This window comes from Drosophila erecta, unplaced genomic scaffold, assembly GCF_003286155.1.
Source record: "Drosophila erecta strain 14021-0224.00,06,07 unplaced genomic scaffold, DereRS2 tig00000055-arrow-pilon, whole genome shotgun sequence".
NCBI classification, from domain to species: Eukaryota; Metazoa; Arthropoda; class Insecta; order Diptera; family Drosophilidae; genus Drosophila; species Drosophila erecta.
In genome coordinates this window covers 11801077-11828965 of record NW_020825200.1, presented here as the reverse complement: position 1 = coordinate 11828965, position 27889 = coordinate 11801077, and the positions used below count along the sequence as shown (strand labels likewise).

Here is a 27889-nt window from a genome sequence, read left to right as displayed (position 1 = left end):
TGATTGGGCTCATGTGTTACAGCTCCTCTTAAAGTTACATTGCTTTATAATCGGGGCTTGAATTTAAGTTATTGCACACTAAAAAGAAGGCTTCCTTATATCATTTATATAATATATTATTTTAAATAAATATAAGGATTATCAGAATAGACCACAAAAAGAGCATTTAAATTTAAATTAAAACAATCTGGACTTGAATAATAACTAAATAAGATGTGAAATGAACTTAATTGTTGATATGCAATTTATTACATTGTTCTTGTGGTATGGCCTGACCTAATTAACAATTTTCCAGTTTATTTAATAAACTATTAAAAAGTGTGATATCTGATATGAAGTTTGATACATTTCGTAATGGGTAATGAAATGGCCCAGTCTTTCACTACTAAATAGCAATGATATTTTCTTGTACTGAATGTTTAGCTGAATGCTCAACAGAGGTATGTTGAGTTCCAGCGCATCACTGCCGAGCAATCCAAGCGAGTCAACAAGGACCTCATCCTCGACCGTCGCCTCTACAGACAACTGATGCTCCAGTCGGAAGTGGGACCCAATGCTCTGCCCCTAGATGTATTGGACAGGGTGAGTTACAGGAGCACCTCTATGAAACATAATGTATAGAATAAGAGCTTTTTCAGTACAATCGCCTGCTCAATGAGATGCTGTTCCTGTACAACAGCGCCGGAATCTGTGCCTACCAGCAGCCCTTTCAGTGCGATCTTCACTACATACCCCAGCTGAAGGACATCATGGCTAAGAGCAGGGATTGGGATGAACTGCAGCACACTTGGGTGGAATACCACAGGAAAGCGGGACGCGGAATGCGGGATAGCTATGAGCAGTTGATCGATGTGATGCAGGAGGTGGCCTACGTAAACAGTGAGTAGGAACTCTAAGCTAGAACTCAAGAACTAATTTAAAAACTCTTCCCTGGCAGATGTTACCAATGGCGGGGAGTACTGGTATCTGGCCTACGAGTCAGGTAACTTCCGTCAGGATATGGATATTGTTTGGGAACAGATAAGACCTCTTTACGAAGGATTGCATGCGTACGTTCGCCGGAAGCTAAGGGATTACTATGGTCCAGATCGGATAAACCGCATTGCACCCATTCCCTCGCACATTCTGGGCAACATGTACGGCCAGTCGTGGTCCAATGTGCTGGACATTTTGATACCCTATCCAGGCCGTAAGCTGATCGACGTCACTCCGAGAATGGTGGAGCAGGGCTATACACCTCAACTGATGTTCCAGCTGGCCGAGGAGTTCTTCACCTCCATCAACATGTCCGCGGTGGGTCCGGAGTTCTATCGCAACTCCATATTCGAACAGCCCCTGGACCGAAGGGTTCTGTGTGAGCCATCCGCCTGGGACTTTTGCAATCGTCACGACTTCCGGGTTAAAATCTGTACGGATATTAACCAGCGCAGCTTGATTAGTGTGCACCATGAGATGGCGCACATTCAATACTTTCTGCAGTACCGTCACCTGCCCAAGATCTTTAGAAATGGAGCAAATCCGGCATTTCACCAGGCGGTGGGCGATGCCATTGGACTGTCCGTATCCACTCCAAGGCATTTGCAGACCCTGGGACTTCTGCAACGATCCCTCGACGAGTCCAGCTATGATATAAACTATCTGTTCACCATGGCCATTGATAAGGTAATGGAAAAATGGGTTGTTGTGAGATATATTTTTCAGCGAATTCTTTCTTATTGCTACTGCTAAATATAGCTCTTATGTAGATTCGTTGTTCCTCATTATTCATTTTTTCCTTAAGTTGGTTGTGATAATCACAATCACCCATACAGAATTTGATAAATTCAACGATGATGTGGAATGTTACTTGGAAAAAGTTACTTGTTCCGCTTGGCCAAGGCCAGCGTATAGATATTTTTTATCAATTTTGTGGCAAATTTCACATTACTCACCATCGCTTTTAATATAGCTTAAAGAGCTTATCGAATACTTTCAACAAGTGTAAGCGTTTTATACACTTTGCTCCTTTTTAGGTGGCATTTTTACCTTTCGCATTATCTCTGGACAACTGGCGATACGATGTCTTTAGTGGGAATGCGAATAAACGTACAATGAACTGTCACTACTGGAATCTACGGTAGACTTGGAGCTTTTGGATAACAACAAGCTTGTATAACATTATTTTATATTTCAGAGAAAAGTATTCCGGGATAAAGCCTCCAGTTCTGCGATCAGAAAAGGACTTCGACCCGGGAGCCAAGTACCATATTCCAGCAAACATTCCCTATATCAAGTGAGTGCCCAAAATGTTCTATAACCATAGTTACTAAGCAAACATTCCTCTGCTTTAAGTATGTGCTGCATAACCAGGACAATTAAAGCGCCAGACAGCGGCTTGTCATTAGTTTTGCTATTTCTGATTACAATTTACACACAATCTCAAACATTTTCCGTCAAATTGCCGGCGATTACGCGTTGCGATCGCTTGGGATCGTCGAACCGGCCATAAAGTTGGCCCACTAACATCACATAATGTCCAACACAAGCACAAAATCAAGCTTCGGGTCTGTGGGGAGGAAAATGAAATGGAACTGAAACTGAAACTGAAAACTCACATGTCTGCAATGTTTCCCGCATTCACTTTCCACTTGGCTGCCGCCAACAAGCCGAGCGTGTTTAGTTGGCCATCATTTAAATAAGCCCGGCTGAAAAGCTGTTACGAAAATCCAAGACCAGACGCTTTTAACTGTTCAGGCTAGACTGCCAAAACCCGAGACGTTGACCCAGTAATCTACACATAATATGTGTTTCGAATTTTCACTCGTCAATGCCAAATCATAAGACCGTTTTGCCCAAGATTTCACCACATCTAATCAAAAATTCAATGGTTTGGGTTCTTTAAATGTGGCTATGAAGTAATTCCATGTAGATCTTTTACTGCAATTAACTGAACCGTTTTTGTAATTTTTTTCACTAAATAATTGAGTTTTTATTACTCCTTTATTGCGAAATTTGTATAGAAAATAGGTTACTTGATCAGCGGGTCCTACTGAATTTAATATTTTCTTGAAAACAGTCTGAGAGCACGGCCTGAATGAAGTGCGAGCTCGGCTCCCCATCAGAGCCATTAGCCAGATTTTTATTGCAGCCATTCTTTTGGCATTAGCCACACATTCGGTGGTAAAACGGAGGGCGGTGGGAGGGGGTGGCAAAGGAGAGCATTACAACACCAGTTCGCAGCGCGGGCATTGTGCTGGCGATTATTTATTGCATAATCAATAAACTGCAAACGCTACAGTTACATAAACAAAAGCTAGAGCTACCAGAAACAACTAGCCACCAAGAGAGTTAGCCCCAATATGGTAATAAAAAAGAGCTGTGCCTCAGCACTCAACTCAACTCGACTCGACGGGTACGGGTAGGGGTAGAGGTAGGGGTAGGGGTCTTATGGCTCAAATATCGGTTAGCAGCACATGTCCTACAAACCGACTGGAGGAAAAACGTGATAAATCCGTGGCCCACTTTATTTAACCCACTCTGCAAATTGCAGCGGCTTCAATGAAGCCGAAAATGCAAATTGAAACCCAATCTTTGTGGTCGCTGCAACAGGCGGCCAAACTGCAGCCATAAAAAGGAGTACAAAAAACCCAAAGATAAAGCCAAAAACCAAAAGCCAAAAAGCGAGACCAAGCCCCCTTTGCCTGGTGCCTTTGCTGGTGCTAATAAAAAGTAATGCCCACACCGCAAAATAAACGCTAGGAAATGAACACGAGTGCTCCAGCTCGAGGAAAGCGAAATGATGGTGTGGAAAATGTAATAAACATGTTGCACTGTCTTGGCCATTTCCCTGGCATCCCCCAGTCTGTAACTTGTATGTATGTAAATATGCCTGTCTGGCTGTCTTTCTGTGGGCGAGACACTTTGAATATGCAATTATGAATGCAAGGCGATGTTTACCTCATTTGAAAATTAGATAAGACATTTATGGGCAATGAAGGAACGACTTGATTTGGCTCCTCGCCTTCCATGTCTGCCTTTCTGTGGCCAAGTGTGTGGGCTGAAAAGTGAATTTGGCCAATGCAAGGCTACACTGTATGGGCCATGTTGCGGTTAAGTTCAGATTATCGCAATGAGGGGCTTTGCTTCAAAAGGGACCCATTTGGTAGTTGGTGCTTACTTGAACTCCTTAAATTATTTAGTGAGTTGTTTGTTAGTTGTTGAATTCAATCAATATTCATATTCATCTCTTGAATAGCTGCGTGGAATAGGTTGTGTTTAAATAGGGATTGTCATAGGAAATTAACTTAAGCGGTTGTAAATGGTTGAATTTATGTCAAATATCTGGGCAAAGTGCACTTAATGCTTTAATTGCCTTTCCTTTTTTGCAATACAGTATTCAGAAAGCTAATAAAATGTATTTTCATGTTCATATGCTTTTTATTTAATTTATATGGTGCAACTGTTGATACTCATAAACACATTGGGTGAAGTCGTTAATGAAACTTGAAATTTGAAATGACTGGAAAAATGGTCGTGTTTCTTTTGTTGTAGTTTGCTATTGCAGCGACTTTTTAAAATAAAATGTTTTTAATTATGTGTCTTAAGTTGCCTCAAAATTGGCTTTTACATACTTTTTATGGAGTACGTGAGAGTAACCAAGTGACATAAAATGCACTGGCACAAATGCAATTTTTCACTTTTTGTTTGGAAAGGAATAGGAGAAAATTCAAAGACAATTGATTTTTCGTTTTGATCACTTGGGTTTCATTTATTTAATGGTGTATCATTCATCAGCTTCATTTTGTATGAGATTTTTTGTTTGTTTTTATACAGAGTCAGAAAATATTTGGTAAATTAAGTACTTTTTATAAATCCGTTTCGTCTGCTTATGCGAACAAGCAACATTACATAGATGTATTACAAACTAGGTATAGCAATGAATATTACAAACACTAATACAATACGTTCGATTACAAACTGACTTAAATAGGCGTCTCCCTATCTCGAATATCGCACAAGCTTAAACGCTATCAGTAGTCTTATCACACGCTCACAACGCTGGGACGCTGCACACAACTGGATGGGTCGATCGCAGTCCAGCTTGCTGGACACGGATGTAGCCATCTCACTTGGGAACCGGAACGGGTGCACGAGTCGGGTGGACCAGAGCAGAAGAGGGAGGAGCCGCGGCTGGAGGACAAAACAGCAGCAGCAACCACATCGATGTTGCACCCAGGTGGTGTCGCTTCCGTCCATCCAAGGTTCCACACAAATCGCAGCAGTACAGGGCAGCCTGGTATCCTGGGATCCTGGGATCCTTTGGTCCTGGATCTGGCAACTGTCTGTGTTCGATCGGGTGTCTTGGAGGGGCGGGAGTGGGTCAATGTTCTTGTTCTTGTTGATGTTGATGTTGATGTTGATGTTCTTGTTGTGTGGGCTGTGCGGCCCAAATGTGTCGCTTAGAAGTCTTAAACTAAAGTTCCTTTACAATCCACTCATTCACAGTGCTCACGGGTTTCGTCAACGTTTTCATGGTATCCATTTCTGTTCTATTATTTTTTTTATGTTTATGGCTTAAGGCTAGAAGAGAGTTCGGTCTAAAAGCTATGTTCGTCGGTTACTCGTCTGATTTTCACTGAATCTCTGTCGGTTATCACGTTCTGCATAGCAAAGTGTGTGTAGAGGAAAGGTGGTATGATACGGAATGGAGTGATGTGTGTTATGGGTTCGGAATCTTTCTTTTTGGATTTGGGAAATAGTGGAAATGGAAGTGGTTTAGCTTGCCATCCCAGTTCATTCTCAATGCTGCAAAGAAAAGCGAAAGAAGGGGAGAGAAAGAGAGAAGATTTCGATTCACCAGGTTAGTAACCGTGATATGAATGGTAATCATGAGAGGCAAATTCATGCTCCACCTCGTGCTCATGCTCCACAATGGGGTGCGAATGGTGATGGATGGGCGCGTGGTGATGATCCTCCTCGATGTGCTTGTGGTGGAACTCCGGCTCCTTGTAGGTGACATGCTTCTCGTGGTACTCCGGCACGTGCTTCTCGATGTGAACATGGACGGGCTTCTCCACGGGGATCTTGACCGGGTACGGAACGTGTTTCTCCACCTTCACTGGCACTTCCTTGATCACCGGATAGGGGGCGGGCACATGAACCTTGACCTCGTAGGGCACTGGCTTCTCCACATGGACGGGCACGGGACGATCATAGGGCACATGGACGGGCACTGGCACCTTCTTGATCACGGGCACTGGCACTGGTTTGTCCACATAGTGGGGCACTGGCTTGTCGATGTAGTGGGGCACTGGCTTGTCGACGGGCACCTTCACCGGGTAGTGGACAACCTTCTCCACGGGATATGGCTTGTCCACGTGCACGTGCTTCTCAACATTGTAGTGGACAATCTTTTCGACTGGGTAAGGAGCCGGGACATGGACCTTCACGGGCACATGGACCTTCTTTTCGACTGGGTAAGGAGCGGGCACATGAACCTGTGGACAGAAATCCAAAGAATTAGAACCCCGGCTGCTTCGAATTCCCGTTTCCCAACCCACCTTAACGGGCACTGGTCGGTCGTAGTGCACATGGACGGGCACATGGACTTGCTTCTCGACGGGATAAGGAGCTGGCACCTCGTAGGGAACCTTCACGATCTCCTTCACCTCATAGGGAATGTGCTTGATCACCGGATAGGGCTTGGGCACCTTGACCTTAATGGGCACATGGATGTGCTTCTCGACCGGCACATGCACGATCTTCTCGATGGGCACGGGCACTGGCACCTTCTTGATCACGGTCAGTGTCTTCTCCTCGTGCACCGGGAAGTGGGGCACGTGGTGGTGGTGGTAGTCCTCGTAATGGTGCAGTCCTCTCTTCGACTTGGTGGTGTCCTCGCTGGCCGCTGCCTCGGCAGCCTTGGCCTCCGGCTCAGCCTTCTTCTCCTCGGCGGGAGCGGCGGCCTTCTCGTCCTCAGCTCGGACGTAGCTGGTGGCCAGGAGCAGGACCAAAGCCAGCGATGTCGCTGTGCGCTGTAGATAAAAGGAGTCCTTGTTAGAAGACAGCTGTGGCGATTGTATTCAACAGTCTTAGGAGGTAATTTCATATGCAGCTTAATTTTCATTTAAAAAATAACAAGCTTTTGGGATTAAGGATTAGTGAAAATTGAAGGAGTAGGGTATATATGATGACTCCTCTATTTAAAATTCTAACAATTTTAGATCACGTGAAGTTCATGTAGAACTACAAAGCAGAAGTTCTTTGAATTTGTGTTGTTCCAATTCATCTAACATTTGCATATGTTTATTTCACTATGTTTGGTAAACATTCTACGTTTTGAAGCTATTTCTGCATATTATCAGCCATTGGTTTTAATTTCTTATGGCTGTTGCTGAGTCCTTTTAAGCCACTTTTCCACTGCACACATTCGTCTGGCCACCGATACTCACCATCGACTTCATGCTGCTGCGTTTATCCTTCGATGGACGGGATGGAAATCCGTATTCCCAGGTCGTGTGGCACGCGGTTCGAGAACTGGGCGAGAACTGATCCCGTTTTTATCGAGGGGGATGGCTATTGATCACTATTCCACACGTTCCGTACCACTCTAGGCTGTAGACTGTTCGACGGTTAACGGTTTAATGATGCCAACTGCAGCGCCTGCGCGCACTTTTATAGTTGCCAATCGAAAGGCAGGCCAAGTCACTCCGCCGAATGAATGGATGCACGAAGCGAGTTAAGCCGAAGAGCATACGGCGGCCAAAACCATCGGCAGCACCAATAATAATCGCAATGGCCCAAAACACACGCGGCGCAGCGAATGGTGAGCGGTACGCTGCTTCTGTTGTTGTTGTTATTGCTGTTGTTGTGCGGTTGCCTGTCTACTTTGCCTTCGGTGGTCCGCTGGATTTCGGAGGCGCGAAGTCAACCCAGCCAAGCGCCAAATGCAGCGCCACCGTCTCCGCAAAAAAAAGACCAAAAACAAATACGAGAATGGGAGTCGAGCTTAAATATACCGAAATCCGCATACCCTTTAATTAAAAGTGACTCAGCTCACATGCACAGTAGTGTTGTCTTGTTGGAATTTTAATTTCGTTTTTCAAATTTATCTTGTTACAAAGATTGTTGGATTTTGAACCTGGACTTGCATTTCGCTTAAAGAATAGGGTTCTTCATTCTTCAATAATACAATCTATATGACATGCGCTAAATAAAATGAATTCTTCCACTGTCATACACCAGTTTGGCTCCACTTTAACATCTTGCATAAACTGTAAATTAATTACTAGCTATTTTCAAATTATATTTGAATAGATTTTTCGAGCATTAAAGAGTTGTATGGCCACATTATTTCCAAGCGGCGTGCCAAAGTGATCTCAAAAGTCGTAAAGCTCTCTGCAGAGGTATAAAAACAGAAATAAGATTGCAATATCAAGAGGGGACCCAACAAGTGGGGGCTGCCTAGAGACTCTTCAGGGGGATTGGTGGAGGAGCACACGAGGGTCTATGGATGCGTGCCATTTTGCAGTTTAATTCGACTACCGTCAGCTGCCGCTTATTTTTACTTGCTTCTTGTGGCTGCCGCAAGTCAATGCACGTAAAAGGCTTGAGAAACCAAAGCCACAACGGCAACTTCAGCAGCAGGCCCCACAATTTCTGGCGGGTAATTGAATAATACTCGTATGGATGGGACGCCTCCAAGCCACTTCAAGTGATGAGCTATTCGCTTTGTTGGCGGTTTTCATTTCAATGTGGTTTTTATGGTAATCGCAGATGATTATGTACTTGCTGCTGTTGTGTTTTATTTGCCAGCACCTCGTAATTGGCGATTGTTCTGTGGACCGGTGTAATTGTAAGACTAGAAACGATCTTCATTGTCCAGCAGGATTAAGAAAGAAACAAATAATATCCCAAATATTGTCATCTACCATTTTTAAGAGTATTTTTTATTAATAAACTTTTATTCTTATTAATAGGTTAAGGTATTTATATAATTAGTTCATGCAGTTCAGGCAATTAGTCGTCGACTAATAGTTGTCCAAACTCACATATAAATCATTGGTCATGCTTTGGAAAGACTAATCTACTTCAGCTTTTCCTTTCACCGCTTTGAACGCTTTTCCTAATTGAATGCCTAACTAATCCTGTTCAGTTTTTTCTGCTATTACAAGTCGTTACCCCCTTCGCTTTTGTTACACCCCCTTTTTTTTGATCGTGTCACCTGATTTTCCCCTTCCTCTGCCTGGCTGTCATCTGCATCCTTTTACTTTTCCCCACTTGCATTATGCCATTATCCCATTCACCGGACCCAGCCCAATGATTCCAGACCAGTTTCCGTGAGATTGGGTACCCAATCCCGACTCCAGCTGGAAATGGAGAGTGTGTCAGTCGGTCATACCGCTGTGGTTGTGTCACTGCTCCACATTCGAATCGCCAAGCATAACCCAAGACAAAGAGCAGTCACATGGAGTAGAAACAGAAGCTGGCGAACTGAGACGCTACCCCACTCCACTCCCATCCAATTCAATCCGTTTCCATTGCTGCGTAATTAATACCGCCGCACCATGGTCCAAATGGACCCTGGCCGGGGCGGGTCCAGTCTAAGTCCGATTACCTTCCTCGTTATTATGTCAATGGGTCTTCAGTCAGCTGTGGTTTGGCACACATATCGAGCATAAATATATCGCACTTAAAGCATGGATACGAGTGGAAAAGTGCGCGCCATAGCTGCTATTTCTCTTTGTTGGACATCCTTAAGATATATAAGTACTGCGATCTCCAGAGGATTACGTGCATTGTATATATAACAATCTAATATATAAATATAGATACACTGCATATAGATACACCCATCCATAATACTAATTGTTGTCATCATTTGGCATTTCAAAGAACTTGGTTTAGTGTACTTTGCTGCTTCTTGTAGATCCTTATTGATGGTATTTATGTCGAACTCAAGGATTGTAATGTCATTACCAAATGTAAATTCTTGCCACTAAGTTGTGGTTTTGCACTCATGTCTAGTACCTGCTAATCCAAGACTTGTTACGATAGCAAATATTTTCTCGCTTTCGTTGCATGCATGCAACTTTCGATTTCGTTTCGATTCGCGTTTGTTGCATGTCTTGACCACATTGTTCGATGCACATTTCCACGACCGCGCAAAAGAGATGGCGCATAGTCAGAAGAAAGAGAGGCAGAGTCTGGCGCTTGGAGGCTGCCCGAGCTGATGGTGATATTATGTCATATGTTCGTTTGCAGTGGCGCACGCCTGGCGTCAGAGAGATGATTTTATAGTACATTGTCTGAGCCCCATCAAAATCGGTTGGCGTGCACTTACTTCCTCGACTTAATTACCATATGCCGCCATATATATATCTGCTCCAAACATGCTGAGAGATAGTATCTCTGCCCCATTGTAGTGGCACGTCTTTGAAAATCATCATTCGATTGGAGCTCAGCTTCTTTGTGGCGATATTCAGGCTGCAGCTCGTTTGTTTACATTGTTAGTGGCCTGACCTTGTCGCATTTGGCGATAAACTAAGCTTTACATAAATTCACCCATCTATAATATTTTTCGGTGGGTCTTTATTCACCGACAAAGGTGTCAAAGTTGAACCAACTGTCGATTGATCATCGACTCTTCGATTTGCATTCGCTGCCTGATTTGTGTAACAATTTATTGTCCCCGCTCGAGCATTCCATTCCTCTTCGTTCCCATTTCGGGCTGTGATGTCTCAAATATTGGACGACATCCAGCGAAATATAGAGCTGTAAGCCATGTAGGCGAAAATGACAGTTATGACATTTTATGTGCCGTTTACCAAACTGCCATTCAGCTCTTTGTCACCTACAATTGTGGCTGGTTGTTGTTTCGCTTGTGGTTTCCACTTGCCATGGTGTATAAGTATAACTGTTTTTGGGTCTCGGCTGTTTAACCGATTCGCGTTTTGTTTACTGCCATTTTGGTTTCTTGCCTTTTTTTGGCTGGGGCCACCGCAGAGTTCATTGCATTACTGGTCAAGGTCGATACTTGGGCTTGTTAGCCTGCCCAGCTGACCGAAAAGTTGGCTCTGGATCGGCTACTCAATATGCAATGGTGGGAAGCCTCAAATTATTCGGTAAAGTCTTCCTGGGAGGCCATAATAAATACCTAAAATAAAGTTATTGATTTAGAGCATGCAGTAACTAACTGCATGTTCTTAAAAGGTTTTCGGATACACCATAAATCATAAATGTGATTGATTTGCAATAAAATACTAATGTCAATATTTAATGTTCATGGATTAGAAGATATGCAGATTGTGGACCGGATTATGATGAATTTACATGATAATTATTTTAAGTGACAGCCAAATACATCTTCATGAAAACAGAAAGTAAGACTCCTTGAACTGCACTTATCTGAAAGGGGGAACCCCAAAAGTTCAATGCCAAATCACAGTTTGCCCACCCAAAGGCGCTATTAGGCAAACAAATTATGAACTATCCACATGATCTGTTCGGAATTCAGGTTAAAGACCATTCCAATGAACTTGCAATACGTGTAAACTGCAATCACTGCCCTATTACAATCGGTTGGCTGCGATCAGCTCTACTTTTGTACTCTACCCAACCACTCCCTCAGTGATCGTTGCAATTAGGGCTCAATCGGGGCTTACGATCTCGGCTTAACGCATCTCTAAGCCGATCGGCGAAATAAGACCTATTAAAACACAAAGCTGGAAATGGGGTCAATGGCAAAAGCATTTGAACTCTTGTTCATTTCCGACGAGAGTGTGTTTATGTCTTCTTTTTATTTTGGCGTGAAAACTCTTTGAGCATTCACTGTGCGAGCAGCCAAATCGAAAATTGCTCACATTGTCATGCGCTTTTTTGGCCATCCTTAATTGGATCATACAAAAGCATTAATACTTAATATTGCAGCTAAGCGTGCCGTTCACGTTATAAAAATTCATGGGTTGCAGTCTATCTGTTTTAGAGGGGAGTTCACTAAGCTAAACTGATTAATAAGGAAGTTGAGCCTGCGACCCACCTGCAAGCTTATGCAGATTTTCATTCGAGAAAGCCAGAAAAACCAGTCAAGGAAAAACTATTTATTAGCTTAATAATTCCGCCTTTGGCCTAACTTCGAGTTGGCCAGCTGTGATGGGGAGTAATAGTTGACCCATTGACTTAGTCAACAAAATTTTGTATTTCCAGCGAAAAGCTGGCGAAATATTATGAGGAAAATCCGCTGGCTGTCGTCACTTCTTCAACAGAAACTATTTTAAATAAAGACTTTAATTTCGATTTCAGTTTTGGCCACAATTCCCATTTGTTTCTCGTGGCCATAATTACAACAACACCCCAAGTTGGCAATCAAATGTACAGCTCTGTTGTTGCTGCAAATTGCGTAAATTGAATAAACATTATGCTGAAGTGTAGCCCAGGGTAGCAAACGTACACATCAGACGGGCTGGTCCGTTTCTTGTCTGCATTTTCGTTTTACATTTGGTAAATCGGTTTTGCCGCTCTTGGGTTTCTTGCCTTCTGAGGCGAAGCCGAAGTTGTTGTTCAGTAGTGTGAGTGTGGATGGGCGAGCGAGGGTCGCTTCAGCAGTTCTCGGGCAACTCGTCGCTAATTGAGTACTTTTTTTATCATACATGTAGGAAAATACGTGATAATTGGTTGGGAATTATGTGAATCTAAATCATACAGCACTTATGAAATTTAAGAGTCGACAATAAATTTGATGAAGCATAATTTAAAGGTAGTCATTTAATACCAAACATATATCTTTTACAACTTTTCCCGCCGACCTCGGCTACTCTAAAAATATAGAGCGGAGCGTAATTAGGCAGCACTTAAATGACTGTAATTAACAAAGCAGCGGTAATAAAAGAAAAAAAGAGTGTTAAGAAATAATCTTGTCTAAAACAAGGACAGAGTTTTAATATCCTTCCCTATTTAACAATTTAAAAATCCAAAAGGAGAACTTAACCGCTCTATATATATGTGGATGTATGTAGGTACATCATTGAAGTCATATTTATAATATCCTACATTTTTAAAAGCACGGAAAAACGCAATATTAAACTTGATTGCGCAAATCGACTTCCGAATATGAAAATAAGTAAACAGAGAAAGTAAAAACAATACGAGTTAAAAATACATTCCTTGCTTAAACTGACTACAGTTTTAAAACTGTAAAAATATTAATTAAAGGAGTTAGCGAAGTCAATGCTTTGCAAAGTTTAAGAGTAACCTACGACCATTTTGAGATGGATCTTATATGGCTTATTTAAGACATTGCAGAATATGTTTGCAATTTTTATGTTGTATTGTGAAAATTAGGCTACTTGTCGGCCATTAAAAATCTACTTTGTGATTAATATTATTACTCATATCAAATATCAAATATTACTCATACAAGATTTGGTCGCCTTCTGCGCCTTCTGCGCCTTCGTTCATTTGGCTCTGTGGGATTGTTGAAATGTGGCAACACATTTGGGTTTGGAAAATTTCTTTGCAACCGAAAAGTTGCGGGCAAAAGAAATTGCAAGTCAATTACCGCTAGACGGTTTGCATGGCGCCATGACGCAATCGCCACATGTGGCAGCCACACAGAAACCACAAAGAAACCAGCAGTTAGCAGCCACAATAATATCAGCCAAGCCGACGTCATCAGCATATCGCTAATTGATTGCGTCTGCATTGGTTGTTGCTGTTGTTATTGTTGCATTCACTTTGCTTTTAGCTTTTTAGGTCGAGCCATTCTCCATTGCCACACACACATTCGCAATTGAAGCAGCACGAGCAGCGGCTCCGTTTCTCGGGTTAGGACAAGATCAATGTTGTTGGCGTTGGTCAATCCAGACAACAGGTTCTCCCAAAACGAAAGACTCAGGCAGCGAACTTGAAACGCGTATTGGCTCTTTCTGGATTGCCTGTCATTGCAGTTGATTGCGCCGATAAATGTTAGTGGTCTAACTCACTTGCATTAATGGTTGCATCACTTTGGCCCGCCTTGCTTTACATTTCGTTTTTGGCAAATTATTCACATTATTTTTTGCTTAAGTGCCATAAGTCATATATGAGATTATATGAGATGTTGTGGAGGAGAGGGAAATATTTCGTTGAAAGCGTAGGCTAATATTCTCGGAATTTGATAGGCATTTGCACATTTAAGTTGATAATTCCTGTTGGAATTAATAAATATATAAATATAAAATATTTATAAATTAATAATTAATAAATATAAATAATAACTGTTAACTGTTCTTAGACTTTGCTTTTCTGTTATTATAATTTCAAAAATATTCAGGTGCAGAAATTTCCAGTAATATTCAGAAGGTGTGAATGAATAAGTAAAATAATTTTTATTTATATAAATAAATAAAATTGAGTAATAAAATTGTATTTCTTTGGTAGACTTACACAATTATTCTGGTCTCGGCAATAATCTTCAAACAAAGGCTTGGCTTTTAATCACCCCTCAAGCACTTATCTAAATAAAACTGAACTTTACTTGTTATTATTGCGCTTGTGCCACCATTGTGAAATTCACTTATTTTGATTTCCCACTTTAATGGAACTGGGCTTATCAGCTTACATGAATTTAAAACATATTTTTTCATTCATAATTAGTATATAATTTATTTGTGAATTTATTTTGAACTCAAGTTCTACAATAAAGCTGATTGCATATCACAATTAAATTTCACTATGCGGCTGTCAGTATAAAATCTTAATCGTCGCTTTTGGCGAATACGCAAAGTAATCACAACAGCAATAACAATTATTAGAGCTCCAATTCCTATACAAATAGCAAATATCAGATATTTGGGGATATTAATTGATTTCGTCACAGGCTTGACCGCATTTTCTTGGCCAGTCGAATGCGTTTGGAGAGATGATGATTCAGATTCGGTTAAATGTTTAGTTTTTGTAGTCGATGTTGTTTCCATTGTTGTTGTCGGTGGGATGGGCACACATTTTTCGTCGGAGGATTTTTCGAAGCCTGGACAACACACTTCCTTTTCTTCTAATTTGGTTAGGGTCTAAGGATGTTTGGCTATCTTAAATACAACTTGGACATTGCTTATTATATGCAGCTTACCACGTTTTTTTTTCCTGCAGATATTCTCAGTTCCTTGAAATATTTGGCAAAGCTTCCATAGTCCTCTATGGGCCTAGTAACCGTTTCTGTATAATTCACAGTCTCAAGCTGACGGCATAAATGAGCATCTTCATCGCAACTAGCAATTTCATATGTCATAATGCTGAGCACAATAAGCAATAATATCTTATACATTTTTGTGTTTGTGTTTGATACGCTCTTGCAAAGATTCAAAAAGGGACTGACTTTCCCATTTGAGAATAATGATATATTTTCGTTTCTGAAAAGATCAGAAGCGCCGCAGAGTTTTTTTTTAAGGGGAATGGGGCTTATATTTCCCATTTTAGGTGGATTAAAATACGATTTTTTTATATACAGAGAAATATATTTAAGAGCTACTTGACACCCCCCTAATATATTTGAACGACAACTCTGTGCCAATATATAGAAAAGCTATAGGAAAGATAAGAGAAAGCTCACATTAAAATCAGCCTATTTTTCGGTGCATAGCGCTAGGCTTTAAAGATATTGGGTTGGCATTATGACAATAGCCACATAAATTCGCTTGTTTGTAATAAGTTTCTTATCTTTTAAAATACTTTTTAAATGTTTTGTCATCACTTTTTTATTGGTTTATTTTTTATTTGTATCAAATGCCAAATCATTTTTGTTTTTAATTCCCACAAAAATGTAATATTTTTGCTTAGAAATTTTGTTCAGAATGCATTTTTAATTTTGTTAAAATGGCATTTCAATTAAAATGTCATTCAGGCCATTTTTAATTTAAGATAATGTATAGTACTGATTTATTTAAAACTTAAGTTACTTCCTTAACAGTAGAAGCTCTTGATGTTAACCTTGTTGTTAGCGTTAATAACTAAAAAATAGATCAAAGCTTAGAAAGCTGCATATATCACAATTTGTTGCATAAATTTAGGGCTTCTCACTAAATTTACAGTTTTAAAAACATTGCTTGCGAACCATTATTTCATGAATGTATTTGACATACGTTAATACAGTTCAGATTAATCTACGAGGTTAAAAAGAAATAAATAAATATATAAATAAATAAATATTAATAAGAAGGAACATGAAGATTAGCGAAATCTCAGTTCAAACCTAAATGTTAATATTAGTTGCAACTTTCAATCTTATAAATATATACATTTTTGTAACGACAATATTTGCAGCTTTAAAATACTGTTCTAAATGGGATGCAATATGTAGGATCGGTGAAATATGTCCGTTGTTTCAAATGCGTCAGAAGAGCAAATTTGTTGTAACTAGCAGTGATAGTAAAGAATGCCCATTGCTAATAGATTGTATATATATAAGGAAACAATTTGTTGTCCTTAGCCACTTAAGAAGTAAGTCAGCACCCCCTCTTGAAAATTTATATTTATCCATAAATATGTAATGTGCTTACATTTGCCTTAAGGACCAGTACTTTAAAACCAAAAGCTGCCTAAAATAATATATCATTATACGAAGTCCTCAGTTGGCAGACTATAACTTGTTTATAACAAACTTATTTTAAACTCAAATAGCAATGCAACATTTCCCCGTTAGCTTTCAGTTTTTGTCGTTACCTTAATGAAAAGATTCATGAAGTCCAAATACTCTATATGCCACATAAACAACCTATAGAATTAAGTCACTTTAATTTTTGTTTTTATTGTTTGTTTTCCTGGGTTCCTTCGGTAAAAATACAAGTTTTATCGTTTTTTTTTTTAATTTTCGTTTTATTTACATTATTTAAATATGTACAAATATTTCATAGAAAAGAAATTTTCGTGGAAAAGTCGAAGGAGCAACTCGTCAGCAGTTATTTCTCTGTGATTGTCTACAAAAGAACTGTACACTCGATGGATTTGGATGCCAGGAGACAGGCACTTTTCAAACGCCCCAGATGGGTTTTGGCAAGCTTTCTATAATGAATTGCGTCAGTTGTGTGATTTTCTCCTGGTTCCGATCCTTCTAGAATTTCGGTTGGTATCACAAACTAAAACTAAATTTGTAAGTCGTACGTTGGCGTTTGCTGGGCGTGGGAAAAGTGGGGTGGGGTGCTAGATTCTTAATGTCTGTTGGATACTTTCGACTTGTTGGTTCGCTCGCCTTCACCCGACTTCACTTCTCGCTTGGCACTCGACAGCATTGCGATTTCATCTACTTTTTGTGGAGGTAGCCACCGTGGGCGGAGCCGCCGTAGGAGGAGCCGCCGTAGACGGAGCCGCCGTAGGAGGAGCCGCCGTAGGAGGAGATTCCGTGTCCGGAGATTCCGTATCCGGAGACTCCGTGTCCGGAGTAGCCGTGGCTGATAATGGCAGGAGCAGCGGCAACGGTGTGGGTGACGGCCACGGCGGGCTTCACATGGCTCTCAACGTGGACAGGCACGGGCACGGTCACCTTGTAGGGCACTGGGCGCTCGACGTGGACGGGCACCTTGTGGATCACACGCTTCTCGACGGTGTATGGCACGGGCTTCTCCACGGGCACGGGGTAGGGCTTGTCGACATGGACGGTGTAGGGACGATCAACGGGGATCTTCACGGGCACACGGATGACCTTCTCGACGGGGTAGGGCTGGGGCACTTCGACGGGCACCTTCACGATCTCCTTAACGGGCACCTGGACGATCTTCTCCACGGGGTAGGGCTGGGGCACGGGCACCTTAACGGGATAGGTGACGGTCTTCTCGACGGGGTAGGGAACGCGACGCTCCACCTGGTAGGGCACCTGCACGGTCCTCACCACGGTGTTGGTGTGCACCTGGGTGGGCAGCTCAGCGGCAACGGGAGCCACTGGAACTCCAACACCGATGCCGGATCCCAGAACAGCGCCACCAGCCGACGGTCCGTATCCGTAGCCAATGCCGTGGCCAATGCCGCGCTTCTCCTGCTTCTTCTCGGCGGGCTCGGCGGTCTCGACGGCCTTCTTGGTTGCCTCCTCACTGGCGTTGGCCACCAGCACGCACATCGCCACAAGGCCGAAAATGAGCTGCAATGACAAATGGGTTAAATTCGATCGAAACCCAATTGGCTTGGTCGGGTGGTTATGCAACTGCAGCCGCTTCCGGCTCCACCTCCGCCCGGTTACTCCATAATTTGGAATATGACAATTATGCAATGTTGGGTGGAAAGTTGGCTGGGCAGCCAGCCAAGTTCAATTGTGGCCTAGGCCCCCTAACATATTGGGCATGCGGCGTATACTTAATGCGGCTTGCTATTTTCGCAGTATTTTTTGGGGTAAAAACCATTTTGGAAGCAGGCAGATTTAACTCTCTTCAATTTCGTACTCAAAGCTTTTTAGTATTATATTTTTGTACATTTCTGTTTCTTTGAATTGCTAAAAACATTTTTTAAAACTTCCTACCTCTTGGCTGAAATTTTATTTTACACATTTTAATTTTAGTTAATTTAAAAATGTAGTGATTTCTTAGAAATACCAAAGGTTAAATAAAATGCTTAAAATAAAATCCTTTTTAAAAACTATGTTCCTAAGTATTTCGGAATATCAAAATGCCACAACAAGTCACATATCTTGCGACATTTGAAAACATCCGTTTTTTCCTCGCATTTGAAAGAGCTGATGAAATTGAGCAATAACTTGCTATGACATCTCTTTTAATTGCAACACCGACAAGTCTACATTGCTCCGTAAATATATATTTTTTGGTAGGTCACTTTAACTGAATCCGAGTTCTTAAAGCACAATTATTCTAAGTAACACTTCGAAGGAGAACACACTGAGCTCAGACCGAACATACCATGGATTTCATTTTGCACTAGGTTAGCTCCTCAACACTTTGCGATCAAGATGGGCTTGTATGTCTCAACCAACCCGCAACAGTTAACTGAATAATTTCGCACAGACGCAGCGAGCTTTTATATGGCCGATGCTGCGGCGGGATGGTCTTCAGCCGCGGCTGCGCAGTCGCCGTGAATCGAGATCGCAGCAGCCGTGTGGAAAAAGCTCGCTCTCCATCCGTCTAAGTGCTCCTCTCTCTCTTGGCCGACTGTCCGTGTGAGCCGTGGCCCAAAGGAAATGCGTCAGCATGCGAGCTTTTTCGAATGAGGGTGCTTCACACGGACAGTATCCATGTCGTCCGTGTGATCCGCGCCTGTGTGCGTGCGTATCTGTGAGCACTCGAGCTCCAACTGTAGCGATCTTTGGGAACCACTGAAAGTATTCCGATACCAAGCACCTGGGGGCACAGTTCAGTAGAAAGAAGCGTTTCTCGCCTAACATAGCCAATAGTTTTAATTTTGTCTTGTCTGCCTACGAGATCCAATCAATTCATTCCGATAATCGCTCTTAATTGTACAGTCAAACAAGATAGATAGATTTGTTTAAGGAAGTTATAGGTATGGATTTTAGTCAAAAACTTTAGTTTACAATATGGCTGAAAAGTCCTACGAACTTGTATATATTATCTTTAAATCTGAGTGCAGGCAATAATTAGATTACCATTTTCCAATTACACAATAATATAAATATATCGTAAAATCACAGTAATACACAATAGAAATAAGATAAACCCGTCAGATTTTACATGATTATTTGAAAATAACAGCTTCGAAAATAATAATTAAAATAATAATCTATTTTATAATTAATAATGAAATATTACATATTAACGAAGTTAATCAAAACCTTGACACTGATTCATAATAGTAAATTTCAACAAGTTATCATAAATCATTTTTCTAATGTTTTTTTGTAAGTCCTTGTGTTGGAAAATGTTCGTTTTTGTCTAATTCTTCTGAGTCCAAAGCCTTGAGCCATTAATAACTGACCGCGAGCACCTTAGTCACATAATCAAATTAGACACAACGGCCAAAGTGTTCCACAGCCATAAGTTAAATTCACATTAGCCACACATTTCCGAAAATTTCATGTTGCAAATCCAGTTGCAGTTTCAGTTGCAGTTGCAGTTGCATATTGAATGTAAATTGCTCGGCTGTAGAAGAAACATGCGCCGCATAGTCTGCTTGATTCTGTGTGGCTTCGTGACTGAACTTTTGATCTCGGATTGTGTTTGGCTCAGTATTCTTGTTTGCTTCGTTTTTCTGCTTTTTGGCCAGCCTGAGCGGCGTTCAAGCCGTAATATGGGTGCATTGATTGAATGCTGTGGCAGTGTGGGTAATTTGACATTTTAATGCTGCAGAGGAAATACTCGCCAATGGCCATGTAAATGGAACGTGTGAACAATGAGTGGACCGCAAAATGTGCACAAAGGAGAACAAATACGGGCACCAAATCATGTTGTTTTTATGTGCATTCATTTAATTGTGGATATAACGCCGCGGACATAATGGCAACCGAGCGTATTAGGCTTTGTAATGTGCAGTTGAAGGCGAAGGTCGCCAGACATCATCGCCATGATCACCACCACGATCATCAGCATCACAATTGGTGGCAAAGACTGAGTCAAAGTTGAACTACATAAATGGTAGGCCTTGCCCGGCGGGGCTCTTCTTTTGTGGCCAGTTTCTGTTTTCCAGTTTTTTCTTTTTACTAATGTGAGGCTATATTATCCGCCGCAGAATCATAGCAATGCAGCCATGCGGATGACTTAAGCGCTTCCATAAAAATATGCAAGCCAAAAACACGAAATGAACGGCATTAAAAGAGCCCAGGCCACCGAGCTCAAGTTCAAGTTTATGCATCGCGCTTTGGTCATTGTGGTTTCCTGTTCATTGCTCGAATTTGATTAATTTTCTAGATCACTTTCATTTTGTTGTTGATTGGCGAACATATGAATAAACGGGCAGAGGTAGATCGAAATCTTAGATTGAAGTTTTGGTTGTTGTTTTTTATTTAAATACCGAGCACTAATGGAGAACCCGGGTATTTAGGTTTTAAAAGAACCTATTTGTTTAAAAACCATAAAAAGATATTAACATTTTTTTGATTTATTTATTCCTATAGATTTATCCATTCTCTTTAAATAGCTCTTGTGAATTAAATAACCAATTAATTTCAGCATACTTTAACTACTCTGTATTATTCCTAAGATGTGCGCCTCGCCCACTAATCAAACCAAAATCGATCCAAAAAGCACAAAATAAATTAGAAAGTAGCCGTTTATCACAAGAACCATATGATAACACTGAGAAATTAATTATTGAATATTCAATTTCCGTTTAGATATGCAAGGTAATACTATATTCAGTCTACAACACACAATTCTACATTTCATTTGCATATGATTTTATTCGCGTCTTTCGAAGAGCAGGGTCTTCTATTAGTAAGTTTGTAGTTTGACATTTCGCGTTCACCAGACGCCACTTTAACTAATATAATTAATGAATGCTTAACTGACGTCAAAGCTCAGAAGCAAAAGGAAAAAGAAACTATCAGAAGAAACTAACAATATAAAGTTTGTATGCTCTTAAGCAAGAATACGTTTAACAAATTTAGAATATTTTAATCTTGTAACAAACTATTCGCTATTGAAAATCAGCACTACTGATTTAGTTGATTAGATCTTTTTTCCTAACGTTTTTCATAAAAAAATCATATTATGCGGTTGAATATTTCAGAGTATTCACAACCAGTATCAAAAATCTTCCACTGCTTATTTTGTATAATTCTGTTCTCTGCTAGAGGAGTTGGACCACAATTTATGGAATTTCCGGGGATTTTTTTGTTGAAACTAATGATTATATAATCAAACGAATTATGCATCTTCAGAAAAGATTTGTTTATAAACGCTCAGTCAGCGATGATGCCCAGAAATGTTCTTCTCTTTTAGCCAATTGTGCCATTAAAAATGTTTTAAATCTTAGACACAAAAAACACCTTTCGTGTTGGATGGTCATAAAATATACCAAAAACAAAAAATAAACTTATTCAATTTAGTAAAGCGGCTTTTCGTAAGCTTTATGCGGCTTTTGGCAATCAAAGACAAAAAACCCCGAAACGGGAAGTTTGCTATATAATAAAACATTATATATAGATGGTAATTCACAGTCCGAACGCAAAAGAGTGTCATTAATTATAGGGCAGAAGCACTTATGAATTTTATTCAAGCTTGTTCGATTTATTGGATGCTGACTAATATTTGTCATTTGCCATTTGTTGCCATTTTATTATTGCACCTTTTCAAATTCGCCAAGTCCTCAAGCATTCTCTCGATTCGATTGCTCCAGTTTTGAGATGCCACACATTTGTCAATCGAATGCCAAACATGTTTGGATGTCTGAGCCGTGCAAAAATGCCCAAAATGATTAAATTTGCTACGATTTTGTGGCCAATCAAAACTGTGGAACCACTTTTTGTGCTGCAGCCAACTAATTGCGACCTAATGGCGTTCGAGTTGATTTCTAAAATGTCTAAAGTGCAAGTCTCCGAAACTTATAACTTGATTGAAATGTATACGGATTGCATATTCATGCTATATATGTAGAGAATAACTTGATTAGCACAAGGAAGCTGATACCAATCAAAGCACATTATCATCCACTTCATCTTCTCCCTGCTCATCAGCAGATTTTAACCCGGTTAATTTATCATAATCACAAGTTCCGAGAGGAAACTGCGAAGGTAATGCCAGCAAACACCGAAAAGTAAGTGCTTTATTTAATTGAACACTCTTTTTTTCAAGTTTTAGTACATGCATTCAAGGTCTTTTTTCGGTGGTAGATCAGGCAGAAATTTATCATAATTAAAGTGACGTCGAGCGACATAATTTGACCCAAATTTTGGAAATTGGTTTCGGAATGCGAAGTGGCAAAAGATTTTCTTGGATGGCCATAAACGTTTTCGTGCTGGAGCTAAGGTCTTTTGAATTTCAACTTGAGGTTTTGTCTAGATCGGCTTGGGTTTTGAGTCCGGGCAAATAACATTTGTCAATTGAAATGGCCAGAAAAACAGAAACTTGTAGCAACTGCGGGTCGAAGACAATCGTGCAAAACCTTCGACATTTAATTTTGTTTCGTTTTTGTTTATCTCCGGTCTGCACGTTTGGTTAGCAAAGAAAATTGTCTAGAAATAAAAAACTGTTTACATGGAGCAATTTTTGTTGCCTCTTTTTTCTTCGTTTGATAATTGCTCGCAAAAAGGTCATAAGAGACCCCGAAAATATATATTTTGATTCGCTCGTTGATGGACACAATTTTTCGCCACTGTCTTGCCACCGTTTTGACCTCAACACCCACAGAATGAACAAAAATAATGACCTTTGACTCTCAGTGGTTCACACTTAAATCTCTCGTGCTGTAATATTTTTGGGAAAACTCCAGTTCGGGCCATAACAATAGCTGGCAAAGTAAAAGACCAAAAAACGAATCTTTTGATTTGACATTTCCCTTGTAATTGGCCAAATGCGGTTAGGGGCCCGGCCCCGCTTCGAACCTTGAATTATCAGACCACCGCAGCACCGCCTTCGATCGCCGTCGAACTCGAAGTGCACACGGAACCAGACTCCAAAGCCTTCCAACAGAACCCGAGGGGAAAGCCCCTATTCCAGCGATCTTGGCGGCTGACTCCAGTGAAGAACTGGCTGGTACGCCCACCGAAACGCCCACGCAAACACGTACAGCAGCCAGTTTGACGGCCCAAAAAACGTAAACAATAAGGCAAATAAAGATATTAGTTGAGCTGCGTCGTGAGTGCCTATAAAAGATAATTACGAATCTATTTTGGTAATACTGGTCTAAAATTTTTAAGAGCTGCAGAATACATTTAAATTTTAAAGTGATATTTCTAGTTATGTGTTGAATTTACCACTTAAGTCAGTGGAGAAACCCGAATTTCTTTATCTAGGATCCTAAGAATGGTTTCCAGATGTTTTAAGAGTCGTTCCTGTTGTCAGTTATATCGCATGCTGCTTCATTGACATTCTTGTTTTCATGTTTTAGGCTAGCTCTTGTTTGGCAATAAAAATAAATAAATCATTTTGAAGTCTGGCTATTGTTTGTTGTTTGAAAACTGTGCAGCAATTAGTGCAAAAAAGTTTAGCAACAGTAAGTTAAAAAAACAGAACTTTGAATAAAAACGTAACGAATAACAATAGTGTGCTTGGCCTGGGAATTATGTCGTTTGCTCGACTTTTGTTGCTGCATTTTAAGCAATATGGCAAAGTGTGAGAGTGTTTGTAACACCGTGTGAGGTGATGGAAATTTTTAGTTTTATGTAGCAAGCGTATGAAATTCCCAGGCACATAATTATCAGCACCGAGAAATGCAAATGAAATATCTCAAAAGATTAATCATCTTAAATAGCTAAAAAAAAAGGTTAATGACAGTGTACTTAAAATGAAGAATTACTTTATTTGCACACGTTCTTGCTAACGCCACTAAGTGTATCAAACAAAAAACTGAAAAAAAAGTAATTGAGTAAATGAGTATGCAAAAACTGCATATTAACTTGATTCGCTTAACTAACCCAGGCATTTTCAATTGCTGGATTGACATTTAGCCAACTACATGGTATGCCACGCCCATTAGGATCAATGAAAAATTAGGCAAATGATTTGACTGCAACAACATGTCATGACTCGACTCGACTTTGTGAAATAAAAAATTACCAATATCAACAGCAGCCATCCCACAGAAGACAATGAATGGACAGAAAGCGAAGCCAGTTTGCTGCAAATGCCACAGTGACACACTAACTGGGTGACTCCAAAAGCCGCCACAACAGCAACGGCACCTAAATGCAAAAACAAAAATTATGCAACTTCTCCAAAGTATCTCTTTTTCGAGCAGCTGTAGCAGCAGCAAGTCGCAGCATGGTAGTTGGCTGGACTCCTGCAGTTGTCTGGTGCTTCAGCCGGATTTGGGAATCTGCCGGCGGTGCAGTTTGATTTCTTTTGGGTTTTTGGGAAAGATGTTTTTCAAGAGATTTTCCTATTCGATTTGGGACTACTTGGTTGGAGTTCAGTCCCCAAAAGGCGTTGGCTGGCATTTGTTGTTGGCCCGCTTGGCATAGTTCGCGGCTAAGATAAAGAACTTGAAGGAGTGTCCATAGTCCCAGTGAAACACTTTCAACACGGAAATGTCCCACTGAAGCTGGGAATAAATCGCGGTGAATTAGAGTTCGTTGCCTGAGTCTTTTGTTTCGTTCGCTGGACGCAGGTGAAAGGATTCGCGTGGCGCAGCTTTCGTGCGAGAAAAACACACCCGTGGTCGAGACTAGGCCAGACCAGACCACAATTTACGGCAATAATTCAAAAGAGCGATTGCATAATCCTATTGAATGTGATGCGGTAGCATTTGTGCGCCTAATTGTTTGCAATTTGAATGCACCATCAGATGGGGCGGAGATGAGTACGGACAGGTGGTTAACCAGAAGTCAAGGAGGTCGAGTCATAAGTCTATGTCAAGATATGATCTGGAGTGCGCCATAGATGTAGCGACTAACATCATAAGAAGCCAAATAAGGAACCTCAGTTATAAATGTATTTATACCCGTTACTCTTAGAGTAAAATGTATAATTTTTTATTCGCAATTCTCTAAAAATCTGCATTCCAATTTAGAAAATTTATCTTAAAATGTTTATTTTTTAATTTTTTTGATGTGGTGATGTTGTAGAAATTCATAAAAATTAAAAAATGCCCCAAGGCTGAACTTCTATACTCCATAACTCAACTTATCTTAATCGGATTTTGAAGATGCATACCTATAAATGTTTCTGGCGCAATTCTCTAAATATCTGCATTCAAATTTAGAAATATATTTTTTCAACATTTTTTTGTAATTTTTTTGATGTGGTGATGTAGAAATTCAAAAAATTAAGAAATGTCCCCAAGGCTGAAGTCCTAAAATCCATAACTCGACTCATATTAATCGGATTTTGAAGTGGCATACCTTTAAATTTTTCTGGCGCAATTCTCTAAAAATCTGCATTCAAATTTAAAAATGTATTTTGTTAAATTTTTTTTGTAATTTTTTTGATGTCATAATGTTGTAGAAAATCAAAAAAATTAACAAGTGTCCTAAGGCTGAAGTTCTAAACTCCATAACTCATCTTATCTTAATCGGATTTGGAAGTGGCATACCTTTAAATTTTTCTGGCGCAATTCTCTAAAAATCTGCATTCAAATTTAAAAATGTATTTTTTACATTTTTTTTTGTAATTTTTTTGACGTGTACAACATCAGTAGAAAGTTCTCTAAAAATCAGCATTGTGTGTCCTGGTCGAAGTCGTATTATTTACGTGTATACATAAATCAGTAAACAAAATGTAAATTTAACAAGACCTTCTGTTATTGCCTGGTTTTTATAGTTTTTCTTTTTAATCTAATTTATTGTCTTGAGTTACAAGTCAGCGCCGTGGGGTCAACGGTCTTAGCATTTAGCTGATGTGCGATCATGCACCATGTATGCAATTGATGTGGCTATAACAAGTATTTTATTTGCCGACTGGCTGGCCAAATGAAGCGGCAAGCACAATTGCAGGGCAGGCAAAAACAGAAGGCACATACGATGTAGGGGGAGATCTTGTGGGAGGGTCTTCGAAGGGGGCTCGGATTGGTTAAGAGACACTGAGATTTCCAGATTGCCAAAGACGTTCGCTTCACTTGACTTGCGTACCGGCGACTGCGATTACGTTCGCAATTTGAGTTTCGGTTTTTGGTTTCGGCTTTGGGTTTTGAGTTTTGTGATCGAAAAACTGGTGCAAGTTTTTTTTTTGTCGTGATTTCTGTGCAAACTGCTGGCGAACGGACATGCATTTTGGCCAAAGGAAAAAACATCACATACTTTAACTAAACCAATTCATTTCGTAATCGGCCGACAACTGTTTGACGTTGCAGACGCATTCGGCTTGGATTTTGGCGATGGACAAGTTGGTGGTGACCTTCAAAACGTCGCCGCGGACTGTGCGAGTATAGTCGCTCATTAGAGCAAAAGTTTCACATTTGGCAATATGTGGAACGTCTTTAGGTGGCCTTTTCTCAGACTCAACCAAACGCCGAGAATTGCGAAAAATTCGCTTTCAGCTTGCCATCTTTTGTCGTCCGCCGCTGCGATTGTGTCTCCATCATTTTGTGGCAATTAATTAAGTTTCAGCAAGTATGCGTACCTCCCCCATCATCAAATCATTTCCACCGATCTCCCCGTCGATCGGCGCAAGAAATATGGGTTTAATTGGCCGCCGTCGGTTGGCGCAATTTGTTGTCTTGTCTCTTGGCCGGAATGGTTATCATTGCGTAAATGCTGCAATTCAGGCAATTCCTTCACATGTCTGGGATTCAATTTTTACGGCGTGTGTGGGATCTCTTTTTCGATTTGGGCGGAAGCCGAGGCGATGATTTATTAATGGGCAGTGCTCCAGTTATGAGCATCGTCGATATTGCGAATATAGACTATGCATATTCATGGAAAAACCTTTAACGATTCAAATTATTCATATTATGCCATTTAATTCAAGAAAGCCAATTTATGTTAAAATAGTCTCCTTCCAGCGTTGAGAAAAATCAGATATTTCGGTGAGAAATTATATGTGTTCGTTTTTTTTAATTGCTAAACTTATAATCAAGTATTTAAATCGTGCAAAATAATTTTGTAACGATCTTGCATTTTTGATATATTAATTATATTTATAGTAAGTTAAATATTATTAAGTATTAAACGGCGACCTCTGACCAAATCCTCTATATAAGGTTGTCTGCATTCTATGTAATTAGTAACCATTAAAATATATTTGTATTTAATTACTATCTGGAGGTAGTGGTATTGATCACCGTGAAGCATTCTTGTGCAAAGTAATTTGTTGTAATTAGACCCTCAGCTCGGCGACAATTAAGCTTGATAGAGAGATCCGCTTTATAATCGTTGCATAACCCGAAACAATAACCA

The 27889-nt window shown here is 40.4% G+C and overlaps 4 protein-coding genes across 6 annotated transcripts in view; 1 reads left to right on the top strand and 3 right to left on the bottom strand.

Annotated features, from left to right (window-relative positions):
• Nucleotides 1-27889, top strand: part of LOC6540929 (angiotensin-converting enzyme) — a 42512-nt gene that overhangs the window by 1527 nt on the left and 13096 nt on the right. Inside the window, exons 3-7 of the mRNA XM_001969516.3 lie at nt 424-582; nt 639-879; nt 938-1662; nt 2013-2116; nt 2174-2272. Of these exons, the coding sequence (XP_001969552.3) occupies nt 424-582; nt 639-879; nt 938-1662; nt 2013-2116; nt 2174-2272 (1328 nt within the window). The remainder of the gene's footprint in view (nt 1-423; nt 583-638; nt 880-937; nt 1663-2012; nt 2117-2173; nt 2273-27889) is intronic.
• Nucleotides 4720-7657, bottom strand: LOC6540896 (histidine-rich glycoprotein). Of its 3 annotated transcripts, XM_015158936.2 has the most exons (4): nt 7431-7657; nt 6540-7013; nt 5892-6476; nt 4720-5784 (listed from the first exon to the last, which is right to left on the bottom strand). In XM_015158936.2, the coding sequence occupies exons 1-4, from the start codon at nt 7440-7442 to the stop codon at nt 5779-5781; spliced, it is 1077 nt and encodes a 358-aa protein (XP_015014422.1). In that variant the 5' UTR covers nt 7443-7657; the 3' UTR covers nt 4720-5778. The 3 variants fall into 3 exon arrangements, with proteins under 3 accessions (XP_015014422.1, XP_001969555.1, XP_026835406.1); XM_001969519.3 differs by having other exon boundaries at nt 4720-6476; XM_026979605.1 differs by having other exon boundaries at nt 4720-6140.
• Nucleotides 14612-15332, bottom strand: LOC26526004. The gene is made up of 2 exons (XM_015159941.2): nt 15083-15332; nt 14612-15023 (listed from the first exon to the last, which is right to left on the bottom strand). Exons 1-2 carry the CDS (start codon nt 15275-15277, stop codon nt 14649-14651), a joined length of 570 nt encoding a protein of 189 aa, XP_015015427.2. The 5' UTR covers nt 15278-15332; the 3' UTR covers nt 14612-14648.
• LOC6540863 (MAGE-like protein 2) lies at nt 16825-18974 on the bottom strand. The gene is made up of 2 exons (XM_001969518.3): nt 18849-18974; nt 16825-18079 (listed from the first exon to the last, which is right to left on the bottom strand). The coding sequence occupies exons 1-2, from the start codon at nt 18858-18860 to the stop codon at nt 17249-17251; spliced, it is 843 nt and encodes a 280-aa protein (XP_001969554.1). The 5' UTR covers nt 18861-18974; the 3' UTR covers nt 16825-17248.

What these genes read in the sequence shown, in the direction of transcription:
- LOC26526004 (XM_015159941.2), bottom strand. Translation starts at nt 15,277, where the DNA reads ATGTATAAGATATTATTGCTTATTGTGCTCAGCATTATGACATATGAA. An exon ending in CTGCAGGAAAAAAAAACGTG is followed by an intron (nt 15,024 to 15,082) that starts GTAAGCTGCATA and finishes AAACATCCTTAG; the next exon opens with ACCCTAACCAAATTAGAAGA.
- LOC6540896 (XM_001969519.3), bottom strand. An exon ending in ACCGACCAGTGCCCGTTAAG is followed by an intron (nt 6,477 to 6,539) that starts GTGGGTTGGGAA and finishes TTCTGTCCACAG; the next exon opens with GTTCATGTGCCCGCTCCTTA.